At 39.6% G+C, this 26,012-nt stretch overlaps 1 protein-coding gene across 1 annotated transcript in view; it reads left to right on the forward strand.

The window, feature by feature from the left end:
- The window catches only part of EYS (eyes shut homolog), a 686,220-nt gene that overhangs the window by 147,554 nt on the left and 512,654 nt on the right, over nucleotides 1-26,012 (forward strand). Inside the window, exons 11-12 of the mRNA XM_051613735.1 lie at nucleotides 13,076-13,273; nucleotides 18,539-18,660. Coding sequence (XP_051469695.1) covers nucleotides 13,076-13,273; nucleotides 18,539-18,660 — 320 coding nt within the window. The remainder of the gene's footprint in view (nucleotides 1-13,075; nucleotides 13,274-18,538; nucleotides 18,661-26,012) is intronic.

Raw genomic sequence — 26,012 nt, forward strand, 5'->3', positions numbered from 1 at the left:
CTGGTGCTTCTCTGTTGGCTCCTATTACCTCAGGAGCCTGTAGCTCATCTCTGCAAGACTTCATGTGCGTTGCAATGTACCCAGCACATCCCCAAGCAACAGGCTGAGGGCCTGTGCTAAGTCACATATTGCCTTGTCATCCCACAGCTTGTCACAGGGAAGCCTGATTATTATCCCACTCACCCTTCAAGTCTAGTCTAAAGTTCTTTCAATGAGCCCTGCAAGCTCCTCAATGAAGACCCTCTTCCCCTTTTGAGAAAGGTGAATCCCATTTGATGCCAGCAAGCGTGGTGCCATGTAGGCCATCCCACCACCACCAAAACTGTGACACCAATGACCAAGCCATGTATTAATAGACTGTGTCCATCTGTTTCTTCCAATGTTGCTCCCCACAATTGGAAGGAGACAAGAAAAAATAACCTATGCTCCAGCTTTCCTCATCCATCCCAAGGTCCTGAAGTCTCTTTTGATAGCTCTTGAACAACATGTTGCAACTTCGTTGCCATCCACATGGAAGAGAAGTAATGGGTAATAATCCGAGGGCCATACCAGAGTAGGTACAATTCAAATAGCAAGTTTTTGCGTAGCCATTTCTAGTGTCAATTTAAACAAGATCTGTAGGAGACCCATGGCCTTCCAGAACAGCAATGAGCACCAAAAAGCATCTCTAAAAGCCCTGGTTGCTTAACTTTGTTGATAAAAAGTCAGTGAGGTACGTGTTGCAGTTTCAGCTCTGGTTTCAGCTTGCACCTTGGGACACAACTTGATCCACAATAATAATTTTCTAAACCTTTACAGTCATGAGTACACTGGGACTATTGCATGTGTAAATCCAGTCAGGAGATAAGGGGTTTGAATTTCATTCATTATTCTGTGAGAATAGTGACAAGAACCTTGATTACAGGGAGGTGATTTAAGTTATGTAGATGATAAAAGGTATATCCATTGCAAATGAGAATCTCTGTGTATCTCTCCCTTAATTTTCCAGGAAGTATGTGCAAACCACAATTTTTCAAAGACCTAAAACATAGTTACATTTTCCCTGGCTGCCCTACAATTTATGAGGGCATTGCTCAATGAAAAATTTACCAAATTTCAGGGGGGAGTGACAGGTGGTGATTTGGCTGATGATACAAATGTTTGCAGCTTTATTTTTCTACATGCCAGGCTGTTTTACAGTGTAGGGTCATCTGCAAACACACAAATAAAAGTAATAAAATAATAATCATGGTACGAGCTGCTATAAACAATGTCTGGCCAATTTGCCAGATTTTAAGAAAATTAAAACAGGATCTCAAAACACAGAAGGGTTTAGCCACGTGAACTAAAAGGGGCAATTACTGCATCTGAAAATTACATCCACAGATCTTAGGCCATAAGGAAAAACTGAATTTGATACCAGCTGTCTGTAACTTTTCCACATATATTAGTAATTTCAGTTGAATTCTGATGGATTAAACAAAGATAAGAATGAAAATAAAAACATTCCCATCTATATTTTGTAGGAAATAAAATTGTGGTAAATGTTTTCCTTCGTAGTATTCTTTTATTTTCTGAGAAAGACTGAAACATGCTTTTATATTAAAACGTGAAATACATAGATGTGGATACAAATGTATCTTTATTGTTTAGCAGTTATAAACTTGTATATTTTAAAAGAAAAAAAATGCACCTAGATAATATATTGAACTTCTGTTTTTGTCTATTTTTACAGAAATTTATACAGGTATGGAACAGTAATGTATGCAACTCTGTGTGATTTTCATTTTAAAGTCTGTGATGTGGGTCTATCTCATGTTTTGTTCCAGCATTCTTGCATGGTTTGCATTATCATTTACAATTAAGGAAATGTTTTCTTTTTACTTGAAAAGGGCTAAGTATTACTTTTCAAACATTGTTCTTTAAAAAACCAAACACAAACCCAGACTTTTCAATTGGTATGGATTTCACAGAAAATGCCTTTTCACTGATTCTATATAGAATCACAAAGCAATTCCTTTCATGGAAAGTAGAATTTGCATTCCAAGGAAAGGAATGGATTTGCTATACATTTGAAATTAGAGCAAAGACTTGTTATATTTTTAAACTATTAGAGTAATACTTTGCTTAATACTTTGCTTAATCCATATATGCATGCTTCTGCTGGTATTTTCTTTTCCTATTCATTTCCAGGGTACTTCTGTTTTTTTATTAACATTTACTACCCTTTATTCATCTTAGTTGTGCAAGCAATTTATTTTCTTATGCCACAAAGTAGATCAAGCTAAGCAACCAGTTTATAAAATAATGGCAAGCTTGGAGGTACATTTGAACTTTTCAAAGTTATAGAAAATGACAATTTTGAACTTTTAATAGAGACAATTTCATATTTAGCATTAAGACATTTAACCTTTAGAGTTGCAGGGACCTCAAAATTTGGGCATGTAACCTGCTCATTAGTGTTCCTAGGATTTTATTATAGGTTTACGTCTTTGGGGGTGGGAGCCATTTTGTTGCATGAAGTTGATGAAAACCAAAACACTAATTTCTCTGAAGTGATCAAATACTTTTAAAAATTAAAATTATTGTATCCACTAATTGCAGAAGAGTGTTGGGAAAACCAGACAGTTGCATAGAGGTTGGGGACAAGGATTTTCTCTTGGTTTGGGGTTTTGTTTATTTTTTATAGAGCTTTGTAATGCCTTTGTACACTGAATGATCTCCCATAACTGAACACATTTTTACTTTTACTAAATGGTATTCAATTTACTTAATTTATGTTGGAAACAGTGCTGGTTCTCTTTAACGTTAGAAGTGTCTTTTAGCTCTGTTGTTAAAAGGTGAGTTACGGAAAGACTGAAACTTAATGCTGTTGCAGTGATGTTATAATGATAAAGAAAAAACCTAAAACCAGAAAACATCTAAGAATATGCATTTACTGTGGAAGATTCACATCAGTCATTGGCTCTTACTTCATATATGAAATTATTTTAGTGTAATTTTGAAAACATGGACTTTGTGTTCTGAACCTGAGCATATAAACTAAACAATGTTAATTTAAATGAAATAATTCTTGAGCTAACAAGAACTTTTGAAAATTGTCATGCATTCATGAAAGACTTACACAATTAGTCTGTTGTAGATTTTCTCCCTGTTAGTCCCTTATATCCTTTAAGCTGGTATAATTTTCTCATTTCATTGAAGCAAAATGCTATTAACATAATTTGTATTATATACACTCTGTTTCATCAAGTGTGTAACAATGGTGAATAGACTCAAGTAGCAAGTCTACCAAAATCCAATTAAACCAGTGTGATAAGGTTTCTGGAGCTGGATCCCAATAAAACAGAATATTTTAGTTAACCAGTGGCTAAAGATCAGATACAAGGATCAGACCAGCACCACAGTTTCCATCAGAGCAGCTAGTAGAACTGGTACTGTGACACTCACTTTGTAACTTCATAGTGGAACTATTTCCTCTCACCCCAGCCTGGTGTCTCAGGGGAGGTGCTGTACCTGCTTTGTTATTCCTCCCTTGTCCAAATCCCTGCATGGACCACTTAGCAATGACATCACTTGGTCTGCATTGAGAGCTTTCTGCTTGCATGAGTGCATATTTAACACCAGTACCAGACTAGTTGGCATTATTTAAGAAATTGCCATCCCAGTTACACGCTTGTTTTGGTACTAGCCATAGACAGTTTATTTCCACTATGCTGTCATAATCATGACAGCTGTTTGCCATCAGATATATTTTGTCATTGATTCAGTCTGTACTTTTACAGCAAAATGCTGACTTTGAAAGTTGTTGTCAGATTCGATTCCTTAAAAGGGCAGTAGCAAATAGGTTTTTAATGAAATTATTTTCCAAAAATAATAATACTGAAGAGATGCCATTTCTGATTGTAAGAGAATTTGGTAGTACACATAAAAATGTTTCATGTACAGATTTTTGCTGAGCAAATAAAACAAGCAAATGTCAGTGATTTTGCATAAAGAAATCAAAACTTCTACAATTTAATATATTTTATGTAATTTTTATAAATTATGCTTTTGACTTTAAATAATAGCCTTAACAGAACAGTGTTTTTCAGCAAAAAAAAAAAAAAAAAAAGCTATTTTCAGTGTTCATTTATGATATTTAGAGATTCTACTGTGGAGGTATTATATGCAAAAAAAAGTAGAAAAGAGAATTGATTAACATTAGCAGAATGAAATTTCTGAGTATGCAATCTGATTCTCTTTGCTAAACAAACAAATTTTACAAATTAATTATTCATTATTTGATAAATTTGTATGCTAATAGATAATCATAGTATATGCTAGGAGTATATGCTTGCTTTTATATATATAGAGAGAAGTATACTATTTAATCCAATATATCATGCCACTGAAAAGAAAATTGTCCTTCAACTGACTGTGTAATTTAATCACTTGTGCATATTCTTTTGAGGTTTCTTTAGGTTTATTATAATAGAGAGGCCTTTAATCATTTAGTAAAGACAATCTATTCTTGCAATCAATAATATATAGCCAAGAACTAAACCAGCAAAAAAGTTAAACTTCTCTAATGGAAATAAGCATGGTTGGAAAGATGTGCAAACTTATCAATTCATTAATGAACTTCTGTGTTTGATTCTTTTGCATTTGATCTGTTGGGCATAGTTTCTTTCTCTTTTTTGTCAGCTAACTATGTTTAGAGAATATTACCTTTTTATCCTGTGATAACCAACTAAAAAATTCTGATATGTCAATGGGAGAAAACAGTTTAAAAACTGTTTCCCTAGCATAGCATTCCTTTCTGTCAACAATCACAGGCTTAGTATTTCAGAAACTTACTAGATCAAGTGAGAACTTTCCTGTATTTAGTAAATACAAATGTATTCAAATTAAGCAGCTGCAGATGAGCATTTAAACATATCTGCACAAAAATTCTCTAACAAATATTTTACAAGAAAGAGAAAATGCAGAAGACATTAATTCTGTATTCTGATTAATCTACTTTAATAAATATTTTTTTCACCTATAATCTGTTTGCTGCTTGATTTATCTTAATGGCTTTAATAATACATTTACAGCTTTGTAGAAAAATGGTGATATGAAAGCTACAACAGCAGTGCATTCATTGTACTGACATATTACCACCGTTGCCTATTATTATCCAAGCTTAATGTTTGTGTGAATATGCATTTTTTTAAAAAAAAGTACTCTAAATCAACCACCTTTCCTTTCTTGTTTTCTTGCTACTTATATTGATTAGCATTATTAGTCATTTAATAATTAATAATTTTCAGAATTGTGTTAAAATAATATCATAGAATTGCAGAATCATAGAACTGTTCTGATTGGAAAAGACCTTAAAGACCATCAAGTCTAACCATTAACCTAACACTGCTAAGTCCATCACTAAACCATGTCCTTAAGCATGACATCTACACATCTTTTAAATACTTCCAAGGGTGGTGACTCATCCACCTCCCTGCGAAGCCTGTTCCACTGCTTGACAACCCCATCAGTAAAGGATTTTTTTCCTAATATCCAATCTATCCTCCTGGCTCAACTTGAGGGTATTTTCCCTTGTTCTATAATTTCTTCCTTGAGAGAAGAGCCTAGTCTCCACCTCGCCACAATTTTCTTTCAGGTAGCTGTAGAGAGTGATATGGTCTCTCCTCAGGCTCCTTTTCTCCAGGCTAAACAACCCCTCAGATGCTCTTTGTAAGATTTGGGTTCTAGACCCTTCAGCAGCTTCATTGCCCTTCTTTAAACTCCAGCAGCTCAATGTCCTTGCTGTAGTGATGGGCCCAAAAATGAACACAGCACTCAAATGTGGCCCCACCAGTGCTGAGTACAGGGGGACAATCACATTCCTAGTCCTGCTGGCTCCCACCTAACTTGGTGTCATCTGCAAATTTACTGAGGGCGCACTTGGTCCCTTCATCCTGATCATTGATAAAGATACTGAAGAGAACTGGCCCCAACGCTGAGCCCTGGGGAAAATCACTTGTGATGGGCTGTCAACTGCATTTAACTCCATTCACCACAACTCTCTGGGCTCCTCCATCCAGCCAGTTATTTACTTAGCAAAGCATACCCTCATCCAAGTCAAGGGCAGTCAGTTTCTTCAGGCGAGTGTTGTAGGAAACAGTGACACTTTACTGAAGTCTATGCAGATGTTTACACAGCCTTTCCCTCACCAACTAAACAGGTCACCTTGTCATAGAAGGAGATCAGGTTAGTTAAGCAGGAACTGCCTTCATGAATCCATTCTGATTGGGCTTGATCACCTGGTTGTCCTGTACATGCTATGTGATGCCATTCAAGATGACCTGCTACTTAATCTTCTCCAGCACCAAGGTCATACTGTCAGGCCTGTACACTCTGCTTTTTTCCCTGAGTTCCAGGCAAGGTTTGTGTTCAGCTACGCCAGTCTTCCCCACCAGCTCGACTTTCAACACATGGGGATGGCCTGCTCCTGCTCCTTCAAGATTTCCTTCCTGAAGATTGTCTATCCTTCCTGGACTTCCTGAACAACTTTACCCTTCAAGGCTGCCTCTCAAGGGATTCTGTCAATCAGCCTCTTAAACAGGCCAAAGTCTGCCCTCTGGAAGTCCAAGGTGGCAGTTCTCCTACGCCCTCTGCTAACCCTCCTTACTTCTCCAAGAATCAGAAGCTAGCTTATAGTCCCACAAACTGGTGGGACTGTGAAAAGGGAACAAGTTAAATAAATATTGTGGTAGGTGTCTGTTACAGACAGCTTGGTCCAGAAAAGTTTATGAAGTTGTCTTTAGGAAACTGGAAAAAGACTCATGAACATACACCCTAGTTCTCATTGGGATATTACCACCCTGACTTTTGCTGAAAGAATCATAGAACTATTCAGGTTGGAAAAGACCCTTGGGATCACTGAGTCCAACCATCATCCCTACTCTACAAAGTTCTCCCCTAAACCATATCCACAAACACCACATCCAAATGACCCTTAAACACATCCAGGGATGGTGACTCAGCCACCTCCCTGGGCAGCCTATTCCAGTGTCTAACCACTCTTTCTGTGAAAAAATTTCTCCTAATGTCCAGTCTAAACCTGCCCTGTTGCAGCTTGAAGCCATTCCCTCTTGTTCTGTCGCTAATTACCTCTGAAAAGAGACCAGCACCAACCTCTCTATAATGTCATTTCAGGTAGTTGTAGAGATTGATGAGCTCTCCCCTCAGCCTCCTCTTTTTCAAACTAAACATTCCCAGCTCCTTCAAGTGTTCTTCCTAAGATTAATTCTCTAGGCCCTTCACCAGCTTCACTGCCCTCCTCTGTACTTGCTCCACCTTGATACCTCTCTTGAATTGAGGTGCCCCAAACTGGACACAAGACTCCAGGTCTGGCCTCACCAGTGCTGAGTACAGGGGGACAATCACCTCTCTACTTCTGCTGGTCACACTATTTCAAATACAAGCCAGGATGCCATTGCCTTTCTTGGCCGCAAAGAAAACACAGAAAGAAAACAGGGAAAGACACAAGTATTCCAGGAGGTTTATGGATTATGATGAATACAGTTTTTTGAAACAACTGTGGAGTGAGGCAACTAGTGGAGGTACTTATTTGGATTCTCTATTTGTGAATAAGCAAGAGCTGGTTTGGGATGTACAAGTCCGAAACAGCTCTGGCAACACTGGCAGCAAGATGATGGAGTTTATAGTCCTAAGAAAAATGAGAACTTCAAGTAGCAGAATAATGATTCTGGACTTCACTAAGCTGACTTTGATTTGCTCCAGGGTCTGCTTGGCAAGTTCCCATTAGTGACTGCACTGAAGGGAAAACTGATTATCTTGAGACCACTAATTCTTCTTGAAGGACAGTTTCCTTAAAGCACAGGTCTTTCCAATGTGTAGGAGCTCAAAAGGATGTGGCAGAAAAATGGACAAATGGAGAACTCTTGACTGAACTTAAAGAGAAAAGGAAGTGCACAGAAGGTACATACAATGGTGAGCTACCTATCCAGAACACACCCAGTTACACAGGAACAGAATTAGGAAAGCTAAAGAGCAACTGGAACTAAAACTATCAAGGCAACTGATGGCAACATGAAAAAGTTCTATAGGTCTACCAGTAACAAAGAAAACGGAGAAAAATGAGGACATATTGCTGAACTGACAAAGGACATTGAAAAGTCTGAGATACTCAATGCCTCTTTCACACCATTTTACCACCAGTGGGGGAGCTGGGCTTGTTCAGCCTGGAGAAGAGAGTTTCAGAGGGATCTCATAGCAGTTTGTCACTTACTTAATATGAGCTAATAGAAAGATCCAGGCTCCTTTTCTCAGAGCATACAGTGAAAGGCATCTCTCCTAGCATTCAAAAAAACCCCTAAGCCTTACTATTACTTTTTGGATTTGTGGTGATAAATATTATAGAATCACAAAATGGTTTGGATTGGAAGGGACCTTAAAGATCATATAGATCCAACCCCCATGAATGGGCAGGGACACCTCCTGCTAGATCAGGTTGCTCAAATCCCCATCCAACTTGGTCTTCAACACTTCTAGGAATGAGGTATCCACATCCTCCCTGGGGAACCTGTTCCAGTGTCTCACCACCTTCATATTAGAGAATTTCTTCCCAATATCTAATCTAAATCACCTTACTGTATCATTACATGCCCTTGTAAAAAGTTCCTCTCTAGCTTTCCTGTAGACCCTCTTCAGGTACTGGAAGGCTGCTATAAGATCTCCCTGGAGACTTCTCTTCTCCAGGCTGAACAACCCCAACTCTCAGCCTGCCTTTATTGGAGATGTCCTCCATCACTCTGATCATCTCTGGACTGTCTCCAACATCTCCATGTCATTCGTCTTTTGGGGGCTCCAGAACTGGACACAGTACTCCAGGTGGGGTCTCTTGAGAGCAGGGTAGAGGAGGAGAATTGCCTCCCTTGACCTGCTGATCATGTTTCTTTTGATGTAGCCCAGGATATGGTTGGGTCTAAGTGCACACTGCTGCCTCACGCTGAGTTTTTCATCAACCAACACCACCAAGTACTTCTTTTCAGGGCTATTGTCAGTTTGTCAATACCTGTTAAAATTTATGAAAGCAACAAAAGACTGAAGGTGCAGGTTATCCTTATACCTCCATTTCTGAATCTGAACCTTTTACATTTCAAATATTTCCAAAAATCTTCTCAGAAATTGTGTTTGAGATAGTAAAAATCATCTTTAGGTGAAACTCAGACTATGAATTTCTGAACAAGAAAAATAAATTTAAATTCCAAGTTCTTTGGAGATCACAGGTTTTTTGAGAGACTGAGGCCTGTCAAAAGTTGTTCAGTTATTCTTTGGTCAATGATACAATCTTCCACACACAGTGTAGAAAGAAAAAGCAGGAAAAAATCTAATATGTTATTGAAACAGTGGAACAAAATGTTTGAAATAAAAATCACATATAGAAGCCAGGGGTCTGGGAGTATATGGAGGTCTGGGTTTGTTTTTTTTTTAAGTTAATACTTTTCTGAAATATACAGTTAAGTCATGAAAATTTGCCACAAGATATTGAGATTAAAAACTTAAAATACATTAGCATTCATATGGCAGAACTGTCCTATTTATACTGGATAAATATATGTAAATACTATAAATTTGTAGCCTTCAGTACATATGTCCTCGCTGTTTCAATTGTTCACCAAAACTCTGCTATGCTCTCATTCAAAAAGTGGTGGTCCCTAGTGTTGTAAAAGAATACTACAGTATAGGGGAGAACGGGTGCACTGCACATGCCCCCACAAACACTTCACATGTAAGAGGATGGGCAAATCTGTTTAAAGGTTCTTCCCTCAACAGAGAAGAAAAACAACTACTGCATTACTGGATCATCTGACAGTTCCACTTATGATTATGAGCCATGTGTTCATTCATTTGAGTGTGAACTCCACTTCAGGAATCAGCAGGGTTATCACCCATGTCCAGCTGTTGTGATATAAAGATGAAAACTTTAGGGCAAAATCTCAGTGTGCCATATGGCAGCTTTTGCTATGCAATGCCATTAATTCAAGATCTGAGACTGTCAGCTGCCTGTGGCAGGATCACCCTGCACCAGAGAGACCACGGGTGACATAAAGACAGGGAACAACTTGTGCCATTCTTTTTCTTCTCTGTCAGCATGCCTACTGGAGTCAGAGGGTTTTTTCTTTTTACCTCAGTTCTGTTCCTAGTTGTTGCTTTTGCTATTAGAAGCTTTAAGAATTCAGCCCTTAGATGACTCTGTCTTACATTAAGGAATCAGCTCACCTAAAATCCTGCTGGCATTTTGGACTGTGCTTTCTTCATTATTACGAAGACAACCTGTTCAAAGCCAGTGTCCTACCATGTGATTAACAGTTACTGTAAAACAAAATAAGTCAGCTAATGTGGAATAAGCCAACAAAATTTTGCCTATAATGACAGTACAACAAAGGAGATGTGCAGTTCAAGCTGACTGCAGCCAGGGCTAAGCATATAATAGCTGTGTGCCTGACCACCCTCTCTTACAGCAGAGCCTGAATAATTTTACTGACAACATATCTCAGTAAATATTGGTACATTTCCCAAGTAAAAGTTAAGAAACATTCGGTCCCATGGACACGTTAATATTGAAGTTATTAAATGAATGTTTTTCATCTTTTCACCATAGCCTACAAATTAGGAATTTTAAGCCTTCAAACAAGTCACAGAATGGCATTAAGTGGTGCTATAGCTTGATCTCAACCACTATGCTGTAGTTGAAGTCTTGTTCTTCTGAAACCATAATAAAATATTCAGTATATTCCTTTAGAATAAGCTAACGATTTAACTGATCCAGTTTTCCCAAAATTAGAACCAAAACAACCTGTATGAATTACCAGTTCTGTCAGTTAGCAACTGGTCCACAAACTTAAACCTGAGAGGTCCTATAGGTGACCTGTAATGTGGGTTGAATCTTTGTCAGGAATTCTTACATGAAATTTTGAGCCTGAAAAGAAACTGAAAATTGTCAGTACTGTTATCCATCTCATGAGCAAGGCTCACCTCGTGTATGGGGTGCAGATGTCCCACTGCTGGCAGTGGGGACCCTGGGGAGGCCTCTGTGAGGAGCAGCACGGGCTGCCCTTTCCAGTCGGCTCCAACTGGCGCCCCCGCAGGGCACAGCTGAGCCCCCCAGCCAAGGTGGTGGAGCCTTGGCGAAAACATATTTAAGGAAGGGCAAAATACCACACAGACAGTGAGGAAAAGTGTGAGAAACAGCCCTGCAAGCCCCGAGGTGAGAGAGGGAGGAGGGAGAGGAGTGCTCCAGGCACTGGAGCAGAAGTTCGCCTGCAGTCTCAGCAGAAGGCTAAGGTGGAGCAGCCTCCTAGATGAATTGTGGCCTGTAGCGGATCCAGACTGCAGCAGGGGAGAAGTATAAGGAGGAAGGAGGGAGTGAGGGGAACTGTTATGGAATGGCAACCCCTTCTCCCCTCAGGAGCAGGGAAGACAGGAGTCTGGAGTGAAGGTGATGCTGGGAAGAAGAGGGGGATGGTGGGAAGCATTTTTAGTTTTATATTTTTTTCCCCAATTTAAATTGGTAATCAATTAAATCCGTTCTCCTCAAGTTGAGTCTTTTTTTGCCTGTGACAGTAATTGGTAAATGTCTTTATTTTTTTCTTGACTCACGAGGTTTTTTATTTTCTTCATCTGCCCTGTTGAGGGGCAGTGAAAGAGGCTGTGTGGCAGCTAGACAAGGTCAGCCCCCCACAAGATAACTGTATGTATTTGATTTTCCACATGACTACACAGATACTTTATGTTGTAGTGTCACATTGCCCATTACTGGATTAAGGATACAGCCTGTCTAAGGAAGAGGGAGGTTGGTGGGGCAGGGAGAAGCTGCTCCAGGAAGGAAAGACAGGGCAACAGGAGCTGGGGCAAGGGCACTGGAAACGGGCAGAGGGCCTGAAGTACAGCAAACCTTGGGCAGATCTGCCAGAAAGCATCAAATATTCACAAGCAGATGGGTTTCAAAGGGGCTCAAGAGAGGCTTGTGCACAGTTTGTTGCAGCCCTGAAAGCTACTGAGCTCTCTCTGAAACCAAACTTAAAAAGAACAGACTCACCTTCAGCAACACTGAGGGAAAAGGGAGGCAGCTTTACAAACGCAAAGCCATTTGTTCTTTGTTCTCTCTGCCCTCATAATTTCAGATTTCTCTACTGGAAAACATGAATCGATCTTGCTTATGCTCTAACAAACTAAGACTCACCTTAAAGGGCCTTTTAATTTTTTAAAAAATCTATTTATTGCAAATCAAAGATTTAGATGAGGGCATCTGCAGCATAAGATCACTATCACAGTTCCTTGACTAGACCAGATAAACATACCTAATCTGTTATACACTGGAGCGTGCGTTAGGAAAGAATAGAAAGGGACTGTGTGAGATTTTCTATTGTATGGAATTTTTATAAGTGATGGAGGCAGCAAATCATTATTAAATACAAATATTTTCAGAAAGACAATTTGTCTGTAGTTACAAATTGCAAGCAAAATAATTATACAAGGTTACTTACATTTCATTAACGTTCAGGATTGCCCAGGGAAGTTGTGGAAATCCCCTCCCTGGAAATGTTCAAGGCCAGGCTAGATGGGGCTTTGAGCAACCTAGTCGAGTAGGAAGTGTCCCTGCCCATGCAGGGAGGTTGGCACTTGGTGATCTTTAAGGTCCTTTCCAACTCAAACCATTCTGTAATTACAAGTTAATGCATAAACAGCTCATATGGTAGCTGTGACAACAGGATATCAGGAAGCTTCAAAACAAAAATATTTTTAAAGACCCTTTTTGAGCCATTTTAGAGGACAAGAGTAAACAGAAAAAACTATAAAATCCACTGAGATATATATTACTAATTTAAAATGCAGTATTAGATCAGCAAAACAGATAAAATGGTCTCTTTTTTGTAATTCTACAAAACAAATAAATGTTTCTGCATGGTAATATATATATGTATGTCTAAGACACTCCAACTCAATTTTAACCAGGAATATAATGAAAATACTGCCATCATAGGCAGCAGCTGTAGGGATATGTTCATTAGTTAAATGCTGACAGCTTTGCCATTTTCCTTTTCAGGTTTGAACTGTGAGTTTAGGCCTTGTGAGGCCAGCAATCCCTGCGAGAATGGAGCTGTGTGCATAGAAGAAATGAATTTGGACATTTTTCCCCTTGGATTCCAGTGCCAGTGTGTGAAGGGCTTTGCAGGTCCACGTTGTGAGATCAATATCAATGAGTGCAGTTCGAACCCTTGCCTCCATGGATACTGCTATGACAGTGAGTTCAGTCTGGTTACTCACTTTCACATCGAGTAGTCTTTCTGTTGAAACGTCTGTAGCTACTGAGCTGCTCTGGGGAGACCTGTGGGTAATTTACTGAAATTTAGCTTGTCTGAAGCTTCACATTCAATACCAGGAGGATTATTTTTGCCAAAATGCCTCAACTTCTGGCACTGGGGTTTGTGTGTTCAGGGGGTCAGAACTGCACCTAATGAGGAATTTTAATGAGATTTGTGCTGTCTCCTTTGATACCTAAATTAGCCAAACGTATCTTGCATTGTGCATTCAAAGAAAGAAAATTCAGGTGCTGAAAAGGAGTTAACGGAGCAGTTAGGCAATAAATGTCATAATTCTAACAAGTAAAAAACCCTACATTATGTATGAAACTGATGCAAAATTATTGTCTGTTTACTATTAAATATGTTCTATCATGTAACTTGTAACTTACATTTTGATTTATCTACTTAAAGGTTTTAGAAGCAACTTGATGATTAATTACTCTACTATATTCTGTCTGTATTGGCATGCTAAGTTTAGTAGCACCCATTATGTATTGAGTACTTACTGGAAAGTTTTATGGGGCTGTTACCATCTATCATACACTTCCTATGCCTGCTAAAAAAAAAAGGGGGGGGGGAGGCATGCATAATTTTCAAAGAATCTTATAATGCTGGCTGGAAAGCAGAATGACATGTGGAGGTCATGTAGTCAAACCCACATGAAGCTGCACTATCAACAGTGCTAGAACAGAAGAGTCAGGGATTTTTCTAGATGAGTTTTGCAAGCCACTAAGGATAGACAGAAATTCCACAAACTCTTTGGGACAGCCTGTTCCACTGATGTACATAGTCTCTTGTAATGTTCCCCACACTCCAATCCCATCTGAATCTCCTACACTGTAGTTTTTGGCCTTTGTTGTATCATCTAACACTACTAAGATGAATTCAGTCCTATTATCTGTGCAACTGCCCTTGAAGTTGGCTTATAGCCCTCTAACTATTAACCCTTCCCTGAAGGGACTAATACAAAGCAAGCCCAGCTGACTCAACTTTTCCTCATAGGTTCCACACTTTAATCAATAAGCAATGTTGTCTTCTGCTGCATCTCTCTCCTGTTTCCCACATCCCTTTTCAAGTGAGAATTATGACTTGAGAATTACCCTGAATTCAGAATTTTTAAACAAATTTGCAGAAGACCTAATCAACTTCTTAGCTGCACATGTGGTCTTAAAGAACTGACCCCAAATTATTTAATATATAATTGCCTAAAACTCTCCTATTTAAAACAAAATAAAATTCAGTCAGCTTTAAGAATTCTGTCTTTCCATACATGGGAATAAGGTGAGTGGCTTCATATTTTATCAAGTGAAGATTATTTCTTAACAAGTTTATATTTGGTTTTTTATGTACTTTGTGGAGTTATTATTGTTTCAAAGATTTTTTTTTAACTGGAATTTAGATGAGATGTAGTGAAGTTCTTCATTCTTATAAAATGGAAGATATTTTGAGGAGAGTTTGTCTTTGTCATGCCTCTGGACTTGAATTGTAACATGTGGACATCTCAGTTCCTCTGTGGACTGGTGTCTGTGTTCCTTCCTGTGTGGACTGGCTGCAGAAAGCTGGAATCCTGAGGAAGGTGGAAAGCTCTTAGCAGATGAATAATTCTCCTGCTTTTGAAGGACTTTGAGCATTTCATGAATACAATAGCAGCTATGTGTACAGACACAATGGCGGTACAGATTCCATGGTAAATCTCAGAGATAATGAAGAATCCAGGGACTGCTTTGAGGTTAGAATAAAAGTAGACCTGCAAGAAGTGCAAGTATTGCTGTCACGAGCTCCTTATATGGACATACCACTCTAAAGATTCCTCTTCATCTGGATCATTAATGAAGAAAAAGGAAGAGAATTCTTATAATTCTTATCTTGTTAAGATAAAAATGAAACATGGAAATACATAAAAGGTTTAGCTGCCAAATTAAACTCAAGCCAGTTTTCCATTAATTGGGGAAAACCCCAACAGACCAAACAATGGTAAACTGCTTCATCTAGTTTAGGTACAATATCAAAGATGAAATCTCATGCACTTTGTGTACAGTTTTGTGATGGAAAATTACTCACCAGCTTATAAAATGCCGTCACTTTTTCAGAAGGTAATAGTGGCTCATCGATTTATAAGTCTTAACTAAAAATATTTGAATTAAGTAAAATGCAGTACCTCAATCTGCTTTCATATTAAAAGTTGTTTTGAGATACTGCATTTCATTTATTTCAACTTTTTGAACATGTCATAGAATCATAGAACTATTCAGGTTGGAAGAGACCCTTGGGATCACCGAGTCCAACCATCATCCCTACTCTACAAAGTTCTCCCCTAAACCATATCCACAAACACCACATCCAAATGACCCTTAAACACATCCAGGGATGGTGACTCAGCCACCTCCCTGGGCAGCCTATTCCAGTGTCTAACCACTCTTTCTGTGAAAAAATTTCTCCTAATGTCCAGTCTAAACCTGCCCTGTTGCAGCTTGAAGCCATTCCCTCTTGTTCTGTCGCTAATTACCTCTGAAAAGAGACCAGCACCAACCTCTCTATAATGTCATTTCAGGTAGTTGTAGAGACTTTTTTTTTAAGGCCCAGCCAAAGGTCCCTATTTAGCCAGGCTGGACTCCTACCCTGCTTACTGGTTTTTCGGTACACGGGGACAGCCTGCTCCTGTGCTTTTAAAACTTCTTTCTTGAAGTATGTCCAGCCTTCCTGGACTCCTTTATCCTTCAAGGCAGCCTCCTAAGGAACTGTCAGTCAGTCTTCTGAGCAGGGCAAAGTTTGCCCTCCGGAGGTCTAAGGTGGCAGTTTTACTAACCCCTCTCCTTGTTTCTCCAAGGATCAAAAACTCAATCATCTCATTATCACTGTGCCCTAGATGGCCTCCAACTTTTACTTCCTCCACAAGATCTTCCCTGTTCACCAGAAGCAGGTCCAGGAGGGCACCCTCCCTGATTGGCTCACTTATCAGCTGTGTGAGGAATTTATCTTCCACACATCCCAGGAACTTCTTGAAATGTTCCCTCTCTGCTCTCCCATCCCAGCAGATATTTGGGAAGTTAAAGTCCCCCACAAGAACAACAGCAAGTGACTGGGAGATTTCTCCCAGCTGCTTATAAAAAGCTTCATCCACCTCACTGCTTTGGCTGGGAGGTCTGTAGCAGACTCCCACAGTGGTATCAGCTTTATTGGCCCTTAACCTAATCCGAACACTCTCAACCTCAACATGACTATAGCATTCTCTAACATACAGGGCTACTCCACCCCCTCTCCTTCCCTTTCTATCCCTCCTGAAGAGCTTGTAGCCATCGATTGTGGCACTCCAGTCATGTGATGCATCCCACCATGTTTCTGTGGTAGCCATTATGTCATAGTTTTCCTGGTGTATCATGGCTTCAAGCTCCCCATTTGTTACTCATACTGTGTGCATCGCTATAGATGCACTTCAGATGAGCTAATGATTCCAACACCTTTTTTCCACTGTGGGCTCCATTTCCTACCAGACCCTTCTGAGGTGCTTCCATGATTTCTAAACATCTCTCCTTTCTCTCAAATGAAACAACAGAGTGAGAATCCTCCCTAGTCCACCATCCTTCAAGCCCTGGCATGTTTCTCTTGGGCTTGTCCCTAACAGGCCCAGTTATCTCTCCTTCCCCCTTCATATCTAGTTTAAAGCCCTGTCAATGAGCCCTGCTAACTCCTGCCCCAAAAGCCTTTTGCTCCTCTGGGACAGGTGCATCCCACCTGCCACCGGCAGGCCAGGTGTCTCATATAGCAGCCCATGATCAAAAAACCCAAAGCCCTGCTTTTGGCACTAGTCATGTAGCCATGCATTGATCTGCAGAGTCCTCCTGTTTATCTCTTCATCCTTTCTTGCAACAGAGATGGAGGCAAACACTATTTGTGCCCCAGACCCCTTAACTAGCTGTCCCAGGGCCCTGAAGTCTCTTGATTGCCCTTGGACTCTTGTAACAATTTAATTACTGCAAACCTGAAAAACCAGCAGTGGATAATAGTCAGAGGGCTGCACCAGATTAGAAAGTTTTCTTTTAACATCTCTAATCCGAGCCCCAGGGAGGCAGTAGACTTCCCTGTGGGATGGTTCTGGTCGACAAATGGGCCCTTCTGTTCCCCTCAGAAGGGAGTCACCCACCACAGTTACTCTCCTTTTCTTCTTAGTTGAAGAAGTCCTAAGGCATGGGGTGAGTGATAAGCTCTGGGTGACTCACTAGATGGATTTACCTCTCCCATCTTCATTTGCCTGGCCCTGAAGTTCCAAAGCCCCATACCTATTTTTCAAGGATAACTAGGAGGTTGAGGGGGGGCTGTGAGGGTTTTCCCTTGCCTCTCCGAGGAGAGACCTCCCTCCATTCCTCCCGGTCCTTTGAGTTCCCTTCTTCTGTCTGATGATAGGAGGGGATGCATCACTTGTTCTAGAACTTCTTCCTTCTGCCCTTGCCTTAGGGAGTGGCTCCACCAATCGATTTCACTTTCGCATTCTCTGATGCTTCTTAACCTTTCTACCTCCTCCCTCAGTTCAACCTCCTGCCTGAGCAGATCACTTACTTGCTCACACCACACACACGCTGTGTCACTGGCTCCCCCCGGTACCAGTGCCAGGCTCATTCGCTGCAGCCCCAGACCTGCACGGCCGCGTGTCTGCTCGAAAGCTCAGTCTGAGTTCCTGCACTCTTTCTCACTGCGGCTTTTGGTCGTGTTGTGACCATGATCGCCAGTCTAGCTAAAAGAAAGCAACCGCTGTTTGCTGCTCCTTGTGTGCCCTCATGCACATCCACACTAAATGTCTCGCTCTGACCCACTCCAGCCAGCTTGGGCTGCTCCCTGCGATGGCCAGTGCTGCTGCCAAGATGGCCACTTTTAAAATTTGCCATGGTTCTCAGACACATCCCCACCACCTCAGCCATTCCGGTTCTCACAGGATTCCCACTCAGTCTTGGGTCTCCCCGCTCTGCCCCGGCCTCACCGTCTCCGGTAAGCCTGGTCCCATCTCAAAACTCTCTCAGTAGTTAAAAGGAACAGCTCTCATGCTGCCGGTGCCGCTCTCCGCTCCGCGCTGCCGCGTGGTCTCACACCTTTAGGTAAAGCGAGTCCAAATGTTTTCCAGATAGTAGTCATAACTGTAGCTTACTTAATTTTACTACATTCAGTTGATATTCTAAAACACTCTTAGTACTAAAATACTATCTCTTTTACAGTTGTCGATGGCTTCTATTGTTTGTGCAACCCAGGATATGCAGGACTGAAATGTGACCAGGACATCGATGATTGCATAAACAATGCTTGTGAACACAATTCTACATGTGTTGATCTACACCTGGTTAGTAAAACATATTTTTAAGTTATAATTAATGCTAAGTTTTCCTCCTGAAATCTTAAGCAATTCTATTGTGAGTTCTAAACCTGCACTTAATCCATACACTTGTCAAGAGTTTTATAATAATACTTTTCAGTCACTGGGGTTTTTTTTTTGTTTGTTTATTGATAATGATATAGGCAGTGGGAAAGATGAATGGTTTTATAATTTAAAAGCAGCTATTCAGTCAACACATTTGGGGAAATTAAAATCAGCAGAATATTTTCAACTAGGTATGTTTATGGCCTCATAATAAGAGACAGGAATACTCATTTACACTGAGGACATTGGCTTCAAAGGGTCTCAAAAAGTATCTTACCCCTCAAAATGGCTTTACTTTCAGTACTTCAGAATTTATTTTCAAAAGTATTCAGCTATATTAGTTACTGAAACATGATAAGTTTTATTTCTCAGAAATAAAAGCATTCTATCAAATAATTGCTTCATGAAAGGAAAGAAGACATTTGCATTGAATAAACTTTGTCACCAGAGGTGGCCCATCTTCTGTCTAAGTCCCTCCAGGAATCTGTCAGTAATCAGTTTGTTTTCAATAGGGACACTAGGACTATACAGTATGAATCACAGAATCACAGAATATTACGGTTGGAAGGGACCTCCCAAGATCATCTAGTCCAACCCCCCTGCCAGAGCAGGGTCACCTAGACCACATCACACAGGAATGCGTCCAGGCGGATTTTGAATGTCTCCAGAGAAGGAGACTCCACAACCTCTCTGGGCAGCCTGTTCCAGTGTTTTGTAACACCCACAGTAAAGAAGTTCTTCCTCATGTTGAGGTGGAACTTCCTATGCTTGAGCTTGAGTCCATTGCCACTTGTCCTGTCACAGGGCTCAAGTGAAAAGAGGTTGTCCCTGCCTTCTTGATGCCCAGCCCTCATGTATTTATAGACATGAATTAGATCCCACCTCAGTCTTCTCCTTTCTAGACTGAGAAGCCCCAGGTCTCTTAGCCCTTCCTTGTAAGGCGGGTGTTCCAGTCCCTTAATCATCCTCATAGCCCTCCGTTAGACTTTCTCAAGTAGATCCCTGCCCCTCTCAAACTGGGGAGCCCAAAATTGGACACAATACTCAAAGTGAGGTCTCACCAGAGGGGGAGGAGGAGACCCTCCCTCGATCTGCTGGAGACACTCCTCTTAATGCACCCCAAGATATAATTTGCCTTCTTGGCCACAAAGGCACATTGCTGTCCCATGGAGAACTTGTTGTCTGCCAGGACTCCAAGGTCCTTCTCCACGGAGCTGCTCTCTAGCAGATCACATCCTAGCCTGTACTGGTACATTTTGTTGCTCCTTTCCAGGTGCAGGACTGTGCACTTGATCTTGTTGAATCTCCTTAGGTTCCTCTCTGCCCAGCTCTCAGGCCTGTCCAAATCTCACTGAATGGCTGCACAGCCTTCAGCCGAATCAGCCAATCTTCCCAGCTTCATGTCATCAGCTATGATGAATGTTGTCCTTAATTCTGCCAGAGAAATTGGGAGCTGTTAAAAGACACAACAAAAAACAAAAGAAAAGTTGGCTTTTTTTCCCCCCCCCTTCTAGATTCTCCCGTCATGTTTGTGAGAATATTAAACTAAGAAAATGTTAAAGCAAGGTATAGAATTCTGGTTAATATTAAGATGCTTAAATGTAGGTGTCTGTATATGGTATAAGTTAAGCATCTCAGCAACCATCAAGTGTTAGAATCCTTGCTAGTGCTGTTAGTACAATCCAGAGAGTGAACCAGCTCCCCATCTTGTAGATGTACATTTTGGGTGAACTGAACAACCCTGTAGGTACCACTGACTGTATAGCCAGGCTGCATTTCCAGCTGAACCCTATTGCAAAAACCCAGAAGAAGTTGTGAGGGGTGAGTGGTTTTCTGGGGTTTTGTTTGTTTGTATTTTTGTTGGTTTTCCTTTTCTTTTTTTGTACATACCTGAAGAAATTGCACTTATTTCTGACAAATCCTGACAGCAAACCTCAGCTATCACTATTTCCTAAACTTAACAGAAATTACATGCTTAATTTCCAGAATGTTTTCTTTTTTTCATAGTTAGAACACTTTATGCATTGTATACATTTTCTTGAAAACATACCTCAAGAACTAGTAAATACCTTGGACAGAATTAAATGTTTGATATGGAGACCACAGAGCTTGTGATACTTTTTCCTTGTCTTTGGGTGCTATCATAAATGCATATTTTTTTCCCAGTAGACAGCAATTAATATTTCAAGCTGTCTTATTGAACACATACTACCATGTTAAAATCAGGTTAGAGAGGTCCAGAAAAATAATATATGCTTATAACACATGTACTATCCTATCCTCCATGAGACATTCCAGGTATTTTTTCTATCTGCAGGTGATGATTTAACTGAGATTGATAAAATGGAGCTGCATATGCAAAAGCTTAAATAACATCCTTCCCCAAAAATAAGGTATCAGAAACAGCCAGAATTATCGGGTTTTTACAAAATGAACATAGGGCTCTTCCAAGAATGTATTCTAAGCTTCACTGAATGAGTTATAATATTGATCCAGGGGGATTTTTTAATTTGAGCAAAATTAAACATTATAAAGAGTGGCAGCTCACTGCCATTTTTATCACCGTTTTAGATTTTTTTCTTCATATGCCTTTCATGCTTTTGTTTTCTTGATTAGTTTCTGTTTATTTTTGTCCTGCAGTGCCTGTACATTTCTCATTGTCTTTGTCACAGACCTGTGTCATTTTGTCTTAAATGACACAGTGAATCAGGCAGGTCCATGCCGACTGTTTCAGAGAAAGCCTGACATTAAAAAAATCTAACCTATGTGGATTCAGTTACTAAATACAAAAAACACTGTAGAAACTTAATGGCAAGCTGTCATTTTTGACATTGGATTTGATCTTTTTCAGACCTCAATGGCTTTCACAACATAGTTCACCTACGTTGTCACCACTACAGTAAGCCTTCATCCTAAAGTATTCATTTTAGTGTTACTGCACAGATTAAAAGATCTTGGGTTTGTTTGTTTTTTAATTAGAAGACTGTTATTTGGCATTTTTTATAGTAATATACTTTTATGCTCAAAGAAAAGCTGAATTATTACAGAATGGATCTGCTGCATTGAAAAGTTAGTATCAGGATATTTTTAAGACACGAAATAGGGAATTGCTACTAGTTTTATTTTTATTATGTATTGCTATTCAATATTTATACTTTCTTCTCTATTCTCTCTAGTATATTTACTTAAATTTCTGATATATTTTCTGAAATAACTTCTGTGTGGATCATCTTTTAAGTTTAATCCAGAAAGGGAAAAAAAAGGCTCACTCACTAAGTGATGGCATTATTTGGTTTGTATGTGACTATATTATTCCACATACAATTCATTCCTTATTGTATTCAGTATCAAAGGGTACTGAATTTCTTCTGCATCAAATGATGCTGTTTTCAACACCAAGACTCCACAGTGATGGATGCAAAGTAGATTATGGAATTAACATGTATTCATAAAAATGGAAAAAGACCCATTCCTCCTTTTTTCCACCAGAGCAGCTGTATAAGTATATATATTGAGACAATCCCCTAGAGAATTAATTTAAAGGGTCTCCTCCTTCCCTGTTCTCCTCTAAGTTTATTAAAAATAATAAACTGAAGGACTTTGCAGCAACTGGGCATAATCATGGAAGACTTTTGCATTTGGGGAAGAAAAATGTCATGCACCAGTACAGGTTGGGGGCTGACCTGCTGGAGAGCAGTGTAGGTGAAAGGGATCTGGGCGTCCTGGTAGACAGGAGGATGACCATGAGCCAGCAATGTGCCCTTGTGGCTAAGAAGGCCAATGGCATCCTGGGATGTATTAGAAAGGGTGTGGTTAGTAGGTCAAGAGAGGTTCTCCTCCCCCTCTATTCTGCATTGGTGAGGCCGCATCTGGAGTATTGTGTCCAGTTCTGGGCCCCTCAGTTCAAGAAGGACAGGCAACTGCTTGAAAGAGTCCAGCACAGAGCCACAAAGATGATTAAGGGAGTGGAACATCTCCCTTATGAGGAAAGGCTGAGGGAGCTGGGTCTCTTTAGTTTGGAGAAAAGGAGACTGAGGGGTGACCTCATCAATATTTACAAATACGTAAAGGGTGAGTGTCAAGAAGATGGAGTTAAGCTTTTTTCAGTGATGACCAGTGATAGGACAAGGAGTAATGGATACAAATTGGAGCATAGGAGGTTTAAGGTGAATATCAGAATTTTTTTTTTTTACTGTGAGAGTGACAGAGCACTGGAACAGGCTTCCCAGAGAGGTTGTGGAGTCTCCTTCTCTGGAGACATTCAAAACCTGCCTGGACGCCTTCCTGTGTGATGTACTCTAGGTGACCCTGCTCTGCGGGGGGGTTGGACTAGATGATCTTTCGAGGTCCCTTCCAACCCCTATGATTCTATGATTCTATGATTCGATGGAGACCTCAGCACTTTCATAATTTCTCCACCAAAAACAATTTTCTCCCGAAGAAATATTACAGTAGCCTTACTATAATGTCAAGGACTGAAGGATCTTTATTTGAGAATCAATTCCAATATACACTCTAATTGCAAAATACACTTTGTAGTCTTTACCTTGGCTCTCCAGTCAGTAGGTGGCATAAGCAATTGGACCGTGGGATGAGATCAAGATAGGTGAAGCACACAACTGAATGACACAGCTGCATCATCTTAAGGAGCCTTCGATTGTCTACTGCACCTGAGAATTCTAGTGACCCAAGAGCTACTATATACCAGCACAGGCCACTCTGGTGGCTCAGGAATAATTAATTGGCTACCCCTATGTTAATACAAGTTCCATTATGCAGTACAACAGCTTAAGTACTTTTGATGCATTTTTCTAGGTCAAAGTGAGACAATTAGCATTGCCAGAACATGTATTCTTCCTCTTTGGTGTGGGTAATGTGGTATAATATAGCCCCTTAAAACTAGATAACCACATTATCTTAACAATACATCAGCAAAATTAAGTGCAAAAATTATAATTGTGTGATGCGTTGACCCTAGCTAAGCACCACACAGCCATTCACTCACTCTGTCCTCTCTGTGGGATGGAGGAGAGAATAGGAAGAGCAAATTTGAGAAAACTTGAGGGTTGAGATAATTTACTAAGCAAAGGAAAGGGGAAGTAGAAAGAAGAAAACAAATCAAATGATGCAAAGACAAACACTCGTCACCTTCCACACATACACCAATGCCTAGCCAGTTTTCAAGCAGTGCCACCTTCCCAAAACCCACCTCCTGTCTGTTCTTATTACTGAGCATGACATTCCATAGCACGGAGTACCTCTTTGATCAGTTTGGGTCAGCTGTCTGGCTGCATCCCTGCCCAGCTTCTTGTGCGCCCCAGCCTGCTCACTGAGGGGAGTAGTGTGGGAAAAAGAAAAGGCCTTGATGCTGTGTAAGCACTTTTCAGCAATAGTTAAAATGTTGGTGTCTAATTGACACTGGTTTGGTCACAAATCCAAAACACAGCAACATATAGGCTGCTGTGAAGAAAATTAACTCTGTAACAGCCAGACCTACTACAGGACAGAATTCTACAAAAGGAGGTTAGTTAAACTTGACAGCAGGAAATTACAGAAGCTGGAGTTTCTGATGTAGCTCCTGAGGTTCTAAAAGTTCTGGTTTTTAAGATCTGTCTGTAGAATATTTATGTAAGGTGTTTATATTGACTGGTCCCACAGGGGATGTAGTCTCCTTCATTCTAATACAACCAAGCTTCTAAGTGACTCTTAACATATACTACTACACAATAAGGGTTTAGTGGGTGGCGTGTTCAAAATGTTAAGATTTTTCTATTATAATGATTCTCAGTACTATAGAATTTCCACCCAAAAAGTACTCTCAATGCTAATTTAAGACACCTAGTGAGCAGTAGCAAAAAGGTTGAAAACACAAAGTCTTTTGCTTAACTAACTATAGAGAAAAGCAGGACCACATCCATTATATTCTCAAGATTCTAACAGCGGATTGCTGAGACTGTATGCCAAAATCTAAAGAGAAATGGTTACATCTGAGGACTCAAAAAACACTATGTCTGAATTCCTCAGATAAAATTTGGGATATCTGTTGTTTGTTCAGTTCACAGATATTTTCATATAATGAGATGGATGGATAGTTACATGTGATGTTAAGAAAACAGAATATTAAGTAGTGGCAACCAGATACACAGAATTAACAGATGTTTTTTTAAAATAAAAAAGTCATCTTATCAACCTAAGAAATTCTATCTGTCTTAAACAATATGTGACAAATTATAAAGTACTTTTCTGTAGAAGTGTCACAGAAATGAAAGTAATTTTACCTATTGCAACTAATCTGAGGCATGAGTGAGAGGAACCAATTAGGGTAGATATTTCCTTATGATGTCACTTAGGCCAGCAAAAAAATTAAAGCTGCTAATACTTCTCATACTACTGGCATGGATGCCTGTCCTATATATTCTCAGTCATTGGTTAGCTCAACAAGAACTGTAGTCTTGGTTTATGAACCGAGTATTAAAAACTTAAGATATTGAAAAAGCAGATTGATGCTGGGAAGGTTGGTCTGACACTAGTTGCCCTTCATAAATATATTTTGTTGGTTGGTTGGGTTTTTTTTGTTTTGTTTAATTATGCAACATTTCTGATTTAGGTCTATCTAAGGAAGTGATTTTATTTCAAAGAAACATTTGGCCTGTCCTAGGCAAACCAGTGTGAAAACTTGGATTTCTATACACATAGAAATAATTCAATTGTTCATTGAAACTCAGAGATTAAACTAATAGAATGAGAGAAGAATGAAAATGATTGAAAGGCTGTAGTGCTGCCACTTCAAAAGAAAGAAGTGCAGTCCTCAGTAATTAAGGAAAAGCGATGAAGCTTTTTGCATTCACTCTGTAAATAATGAATAACTATAGAATAAAAGTGAAACACATAAACAGTATAATATTTTACCAAACAAGCTAGAAAACTGTAAGTGAAAAAAACAAAATTGAATATAAGCCTCTGGAAGGGTTTACTCAGAGAAATTTGCAAATTATTCTAAAAATAGTTAAAATAATTAATTCAAAGTATTGTAAAAAGTTGAGATGTTGTTCCTAATGTTTTTTTATAATTAAGCATATAATCTATACAACATAAAAAAAATTATTTGGGGTATTTCCTTAAAAAAACACATAATAGTAGCTTCACAGTAGCTTTGACTTCAGTTTTTGCTTGTACAGTTCTAAATGTCAAAATATAATGCAAATTCTGTCACTTTAGTGTATATGGATATCCATGCAGCAAATGGTAATAGATGTTTCTTCAGAGTTTTTTTC

Source organism: Apus apus, chromosome 3 (assembly GCF_020740795.1).
Source record: "Apus apus isolate bApuApu2 chromosome 3, bApuApu2.pri.cur, whole genome shotgun sequence".
NCBI classification, from domain to species: domain Eukaryota; kingdom Metazoa; phylum Chordata; class Aves; order Apodiformes; family Apodidae; genus Apus; species Apus apus.